The 7,629-nt window shown below is 60.7% G+C and overlaps 1 protein-coding gene across 1 annotated transcript in view; it reads left to right on the top strand.

Annotated features, from left to right (window-relative positions):
• Positions 1-1,645: 1,645 nt before the first annotated feature.
• The window catches only part of ABR (ABR activator of RhoGEF and GTPase), a 159,275-nt gene continuing 153,291 nt past the window's right edge, over positions 1,646-7,629 (top strand). Inside the window, exon 1 of the mRNA XM_064378165.1 lies at positions 1,646-1,706. Coding sequence (XP_064234235.1) covers positions 1,646-1,706 — 61 coding nt within the window. The remainder of the gene's footprint in view (positions 1,707-7,629) is intronic.

Here is a 7,629-nt window from a genome sequence, read left to right as displayed (position 1 = left end):
TAAGCTGCCTGGGGATGGGGTGGGGTGGGGACTGCTCCAATATCTGAAATGTCATGCTCTGTGATACTGCCCGGGTGGGTCCCGCTGTTGCCCTTCCCCTGGGTTCAGGAAGGGGCTTCAGCCCCACTGCCCTGGACCCCTCTGGCCTGACTCTCCTCCCTTCCCTGCTCCAGGGTTGCCTGGCCCAAGGTGGTCTATGGGAAAGCCACCACAGCTCCCATTGAACCAGCCCACAGGGGACAGGCATGGGGCCCCCCAATCTCTTTACTGCCCTTGGGCGAGGGGGGCTTCGTTAGACCCCTCTCTCTCAAGGTCCTGTTCTCAGGCCTCTTAGCCCGACTTCCTGCAACTCGTAGGTGATGATGCAAACATGGTGGGCTTCCTGGCTATGGCTGGGGGTCCCAGGAGGGGTCTTGGAAAGGAACGTGAGGCTGGGGTTCCCCAGGAGGGGTCCTGGTGGGGAACATGAGGCTGGGGGGTCCCCAGGAGGGGTCCTGGAGGGAAACATGAGGCTGGGGGTCCCCAGGAGGGGTCCTGGAGGGGAACATGAGGCTGGGGTCCCCAGGAGGGGTCCTGGTGGGGAACATGAGGCTGGGGGGTCCCCAGGAGGGGTCCTGGAGGGAAACATGAGGCTGGGGGTCCCCAGGAGGGGTCCTGGAGGGGAACATGAGGCTGGGGGTCCCCAGGAGGGGTCCTGGAGGGGAACATGAGGCTGGGGTCCCCAGGAGGGGTCCTGGTGGGGAACATGAGGCTGGGGGGTCCCCAGGAGGGGTCCTGGAGGGAAACATGAGGCTGGGGGTCCCCAGGAGGGGTCCTGGAGGGGAACATGAGGCTGGGGGTCCCCAGGAGGGGTCCTGGAGGGGACTGTGGAGACTCTGGGGCTTCTCCTGGCTCCAGTGTGTCCTCCGAGGGGCGCACTCGGGACGGTCATGTCCCCACGGCCCCCCGCGGACCTCGGGCCTCCCGCGTCTCCAGCCCCCGGTGAGTGGCGGGAGCGGCCGCGCTAGAGGTCACGGGCGTGGGAGACGCGGCGGGGAAGGTTCAGAAGGAAAGAGGCGCCTCCCCGCGGCGTGCAGGACGCTCTCCGGGTTCGCGCTGCAGCGATCCTGGCTGGGGAGGGGCCCGGCCGCCGCTCCCGCCCCCGAAGCCGCGCTTGGAGATCGGCGGGTGATGTCACCCCTGCGGGCGCGGGGGCCCCCGGCACCCGGTCTGCGGCTCCCCGGGATCCTGCCGAGCCCGGCGCGGGGGCGCACGAGGGGGGCCGGGGTCTGCGCCGCCGCCCGGAGACGTCGCGCGCCCCGCTGCCCACCGAGCCCGCCCGGGTGTGTTGGGGGGAGTCCCGCGGGGGGCGGAGCCTCAGCGCCCGGCCCCGCCCCGCCCCCTCGCGCGGCCCCGGGAAGTTGCTCGTCGGCTCCGGGATCCGCTGCGGGGCCGGGAGGGTTGAGGGGGCGCCCGCCCCGCACGCCCGCCCGCCCGCCCGCGCCCCTCCCGGCCGCCCTGCGCTCCTCCCGGGACCCAGTTCCCGCGCTCCCCGCCCCGCCGCGCCTCAACTTCGGCCTCGGGCCCCCCGCCTCCCTCCCTCCTTTGTTGTGAGATGAGGGTCGGGTTTCGCGTCTGACCGACCAGCTGCCGCCGTCGCCGCGGGATGGAGCCGCTCAGCCACCGGGGCCTCGCGCGCCTGTCCTGGATCGACACCCTCTACAGCAGTACGTGCCACTGTGGGGGCGGGGGTGGGGGCGGGAGCGGGGTCCAGGTCCAGGCGCCGCAGGCTCGGCCGGGGGGCTCGTCCCAGAGCGGATCCCGCGCCCGGGGGCGGGGACCGTGGGCGGACCGCGCTGAGAGCCGCGCCGCCCCCTCCCACCTGTTGTGAGTCTGCTGCGGGCTCGGAGCGGGAGGGACCCTCGGGCGCTGCCCCCGCCCCGGCTGGCGGCTTCTCTGTCCAGGCTGAAGCCGAAAAGCCGTTTTGGGAAAGTCTTTGGCTCCTGAGTTTCCCACCCGGGGGCTCCGGGGCCGTCGTGTGGGTCGGCGCCGGGGTTCGGGGCCGGGGCCGGGATCCGGATCGGGCAGGAGGGAGACGGTGGCGCAGAGACCCGCGGGGGCCGAGAATCGCGGCTCACGGCCTTTCCCGCAGCCTTGGCGCCGCCCCCACCCTCTCCAGCACCGCCACCCTCGGGAGGAAACAGACCTGCCCGGACTCTCCACCCCCTCGCGCCCAGATCTGCTTGGGTCACGCGCTCGCTCTCGCGCGGCCCCGGGGGATGCGTAGCTGATCGCGGGTAATTGGGCTTGGGGGGAACCGAGAGCCGCCCACCCTCGCCCCCACCGCACCTGCTCCAGCGGCCTGAACGGCACCGCCCCTTCTCCTCCCACCCACACCTTCCCCGCCGCGGGGATTAGAAGAGGGTCCCCCAGGCTTGGAGGAACGCGGTGGATTTCACCCTTCCTGGTCCGGCTAATTCGACCCTCCCACTGTCTCTGGGCATCTCCTAGGCAGGAGTTGGGGGAGGCAGGTGGAGCCAGGTCGAGCTGGTTCAGCCTGGTTCTAGGCGCTGGATGCCATGGAACAAGAGCGTTATTTTATTTTTATTTTTTGAGATGGAGTTTCTCTCTTGTTGCCCAGGCTGTAGTGCAGCGGCTCAGTCTCTGCTGCAACCTCCCCCGCTCGGGTTCAAGTGATTCTCCTGCCTCACCCTCCTGAGTAGCTGGGATTATAGGCATGCGCCACCATACTCGGCTAATTTTTTGTATTTTTTAGAGTTAGCGTTCCACCACGATGGCCAGGCTGGGCTTGAACTCCTGACCTCAGGTGATCCGCCCTCCTCGCCTTCCAAAGTGGTGGGATTACAGGCGTGAGCCACCGCGCCCCATGTTAAGGGTTACCCCGGTTCGAGTTCCTTGATAATAATATGGGAGGTGGGAGAAGTAGAAAAGGGTGACACCTTGAGTCCCAAAGTCTTACCCAGGAGGCTCCGAGATACCCAGGATTCAGCCTCTGACCTCAGCATCCCCATGGGTCCAGGTCATTCCCTGCATCTTCTCCACCCCGCCCCCTCCTCCATCCACTGTTCCTTCCTCCCCTCCTCCAGGAGTTGTCCTTGTGATGGTGCACTCTGCTTTGGTTTCTCAACATCAAAGGGGCAAACCTGGCTCCCCTGGGCATGGGTCCTGTGCCAGGCGCCGCCACTCCATCTGCTCCTTCCCCTGCAGAGGCCAGCGCTGCTGGGTGAAGGTCAGCGCCCACGGCTGCGTGGCATGTGTGTGCACATGTGTCTGCGTGAGAGGGGCACGCATCTGTTCAGAGCCCTGATGCAGATCGGCTCCTGACCCGAAGGAGGGATTAGTGCCCCTCTCTTAGCTGTGGCTTGCAAACCCCCATCCTCACAATGCCTCAGATGCACATGCTGCCTCTGTGCCTGGATATTTCTGGCTCTTTGCAAAACCCACTCCTTGCTTCCCTATTTCCCGAAGCGTGGAATCCTATGAAAACCTGTCTCTAGCCGTCTTGGGCTGAACAACGCTCCTTCCACCTGATACCTGATGTTTCCAAGTTTTCATACCTTGCCCTCTTCCCCACAAGCCTGCAGCAAAAAAGCAAAATGGCCTGAGGCCACCTTGAAAATTCCAGACCAGAGGAATGGCAGAAAAGGGAATTAGGCCAAGGCCTCTTAGATTCTGTGGACCAGCCCTGATTCCGGCCGACTGGCACCTGAGCTGTGTACCCTCTGCTGCTGCCCTGGCCTCTGGGTGGCTCCTGGGGTGGCCCGGATGGTGGGTGGGAGGGGGCACTGATGTGACCACAGGTGAGGAGCCCCTGCCTCCCTCCTGAGAACACCGTATCAGAGACGAGAGCCGCAGCAGGAGCAGGAGCTTCTGGGGGGTGGTACGCAGTCATGTTTGGGCTCTTAGCCATCAAGCTTCCTTTTGACAAGAGCCTAAATTAAAACAAATACCCTAGCTACCATTTGCCTGGCAGCATGGTTTGTGGCTCCCAGAGGAAGTTCCTCCGCCTCCTGGGAAGCTGTTTGCTTCCAAGGCTCGCAGTCCTGGGGTGACAAATCCCCACAAATGCCAGATCCATCAGGAGTCATAAAGGGGGTACACCCAGGGTGTGGGGTGGCAGTGTGACTTCTCAGAGATGGGAATGACTCAGTGTTAGAGGTTCCCTGCCTGCCCCTCTCCAGGCGCTGCTCCTGGTAACAGTGATAATAGCATCTCCTGAGCACCTGCTGTGTGGCAGCCACTGGGATAGGCACTTGCTTTCTTTTTTTCTTTCTTTCTTTCTTTCTTTTTTTTTTTTTTTTTTTTTTGGTTCTTTGAGACAGGGTCTCCCTCTGTTGCCCCCCAGGCTGGAATGGAGTGGTGCGATCTTGGCTCACTGCAGCCTCTGCCTCCCAGATGCAAGCAATTCCCCAGCCTCAGCCTCCTGAGTAGCTGTGATTACAGGAGTGCACCACCACCGCAACCAGGCTAATTTTTGTCTTTTTAGTAGAGATGGGGTTTCGCTGTATTGGTCAGGCTGGACTTGAACTCCTGACCTCAGGTAATCTCCCCACCTTGGCCTCCCAAGGTGCCGGGATTACAGGTGTGAGCCACTGAGCCTGATCTGTGCTAGGCACTTCGTATCCATTCCCTCCAAACCTCACAACTCTGCAACTCTTACAGATTAGGGGTGAGAGGCTCAGTCAGCACAAATCATGTACCTCAGATCACATAAGTGACAGATGGCTGAGCTGGAATTCAGATTGTACCCTACAAGAATGAGGAGGACCCCTAGTGCCACCTGGGTATGTCTTAGCTTATTCAAGGCCTTGGAATGTCACGGAATGGGGGACACTGTTCTCTGTGGCCCTCTTTTGCAGGGTTCTCCCTGAAATGGTCCGGGAGGATAAGTGGCTTTAACGACTCTGACCCCAACCTGGCCCCGTGCCTCTTGTAGGACCTGGGGCCAGGCGTGGAGCCCAGGCAGGGATGGCTGAGGCTCTGAGCCCACTGAGGCTGGTGGCTCTCTGCTCCAGAGGTGCCAGCCTGCCCCTCCCCTCACACACTTCTTGCCTTTGGGGTTGGCAGCTCATTCTCGATGGTTATAGCATCTGTGCCAGCAGGAGTGTGCCCACTTCCATCATGGGTTTGGTGGTCATTTGATGAGGGTGGGCAGCAAATCCCCTGCCTCTCCTGTGGTAGAGGTCCCGGAGGGCCGGGGTAAGTGTGATTTGTCTGGCTCAAGGAGGAGGGTTGGATCCCAGCTGCCATGGCAGCCTGGGGCTGATGGGGGCCTAGCGCTTTGCCCTGGAGTGACCGATGCTGCTTCCTGTCTCTGCACCACTCACGTGCCTGCACCAATATAGCCACGTGAGCTTTACCCCTAGCACCTGACCTAGGATCTTTCCCTGGGACTGGGGTGATGCTCTCTGTGAGGCTGTATTCTTTTTTTTCATACAGAGTCTCTCTCTCTTGCACAGGCTGGAGTGCAGTGGTGTGATCTCAGCTCACTGCAACCTCTGCCTCCTGGTTTCAAGCGATTCTCCTGCCTCAGCCTCCTGAGTAGCTGGGATTACAGGCGTCTACACCGTGCCCAGCTAATTTTTTGTATTTTTAGTAGAGATGGGGTTTCGCCATGTTGGCCAGGCTGGCCTCAAACTCCTGACCTCAGGTGATCCTCCTGCTTTGGCGAAAAGTGCTGGGGTGACAGGCGTGAGCCCCGCGCCTGGCCACGTGTGCTTTATCATAACGCCTCTATGTCTTTTGCCACCCTTTCCACTAAACACTTCTTTTTTTTTTTAATAATTTTTTTTTTTTTTTTTTTTTTAAAGATGGGCTTTCACCATGATGGCCAGGCTGGTCTTGAACTCCTGACCTCAGGTGATCCACCCACCTCTGCCTCCCAAAGTGCTAGGATTACAGGCGTGAGCCACCATGCCCGGCCTCCACTAAACACTTCTGATCTTCTCTCTTTTTTTGTTTTCCTATCCCATGGGATTAGGTTGGAGTTAAGTTCTGTGGAGGAGCCCACAGTGGGGGCGGAGGTGTGCTCTGAAACCTTCTCAGTCCCTGGATTCTCCAGGCAGATCTGGAGGAAGACACATGTGTGCCCCAGGCAGGGTGATAATCGGGCCCCTCTTCAAATGGAAAATCTTTAGTATGTGTTTAGGACTTACTTAGAGGAGACGCTGAAGGTTGCACCAAAGGCCTCTCCCTTTGCCATGTCAGCCTCTATTTGGCCCCAGGCAATTTAGTTCTGGCTGCAAACACCCTCCCTCCCGAGCCAGGCAAAAGCCTGCAGCCACTTGGCCGTCAAGGAAGGCAGAGCGTGGCCATCTGCTGTTACGAGAGCCTGCCTTTCGGAGCTCACGCCTCTCACCCCAGGCAATGCTTCCGAGGGCTATTTCAGTCTCTTGTGAGATTTTCATGTCCTTTATAGACTCAGTACCTCATCCATGGGCCAGGAGAGTGTTTGGAGCAGTGGGGATGCGAGCCTGTGTCCGGGTGATCATGAGCCTGCCTCAGTTTGTCATCCCAGTCCTGCATTCCCCACACCGCGGCCTGAGCCATGGGCCTGCCAGCCCGTCTGCAATTTCATCAGAGCAGTCAGTTCTCCGGCGCATCAGACCAGCCCACGTGTGCGGGGAGCGCCTGCTGGCGGATGCTCGCTTGTTCTACGAATAGCCTGGTAATTTATTCCTTTCTCCACACCAGCCCATAGTCGGCATGGCTGCTTAGTCTCAGAGGCGGGCTGGGCAGAAGAATGAAGTCATCTACTCAGAGAAACTTAAGTTTTTGTGGTTGTGATTGTCGCTCCTGTTGTTCTTCGGGAAAGGGAGGGCAATGTGTGGAGAACTGGCTGGAAGATGCTGCTGCAGGGAGAGAAACTAGGGGAACGGTGGGAAGGTGCCGCCTCACTCCTGGGGGGAGGATGGAAGACTTGTTCTCTGTCTGAGGCACAGTTGGCTTCCTGGGACAGTTCCGGGTCCCTCCTTGTGTCCACCCATCTGTAAAGGGAGAACGTGATGCCTCTTGTGGCTGTTGTGTGGATTAATTCATATTTATAAAGTGCTTGGAAGATGAGGAGTGCTGTCGAGCTGCTCAGCTGTCCGACTCCTCCAGGAAAGGCTTGCGCCACCGTGCATGGCTTGAGGGAGTGGGAAAGGCTGGCACGTGGCTTAGGAAGGGGCAGGGACTGTGACCAGGGCATCAGGGCATCTGACCAGCTCCGAGGTGGTGCCTCCTCCAGTGCCTCCTGCACAGACCCTCGGTGGGTGTTGGTGCCTGAGTGCGGACGGGAAAGGACACTTGAGTTCTCGGCTCCTTGAACTCCTCCCTCCAGCAGGAATCCCCGTTGGCTGGAACTTGTGAGCCGGCCCATTCAGGAGTGTCCTGGTGTATGGATTTGGTAATTGGAGTCACTTGTGGTGGTGTCAGAGACCCCCCAAGGGAGCCTTGGCTTTGCTGGGGCTTGTGACTGGAAGACCTCACTGCCAGGGTTTGCAGCAGCTGCTTGGCTCAGCCTGAGCCCTCTGGGGGAAACCAAGGGCGGGCAGTGTCAAGGCAACCCCGTGCCCGCTGCCCCGCCGGGCCTTGGTGGTGGGCGGGCTGAGGTGGTGTGCGGGGGCGGGGACCTGCTGCCTTCTATGT

This window comes from Aotus nancymaae, unplaced genomic scaffold (assembly GCF_030222135.1).
Source record: "Aotus nancymaae isolate 86718 unplaced genomic scaffold, 86718_ANA_hifiasm-v0.15.2.pri h1tg000018l, whole genome shotgun sequence".
Lineage (NCBI taxonomy): Eukaryota > Metazoa > Chordata > Mammalia > Primates > Aotidae > Aotus > Aotus nancymaae.
This window is presented reverse-complemented; position numbering and strand designations above follow the sequence as displayed.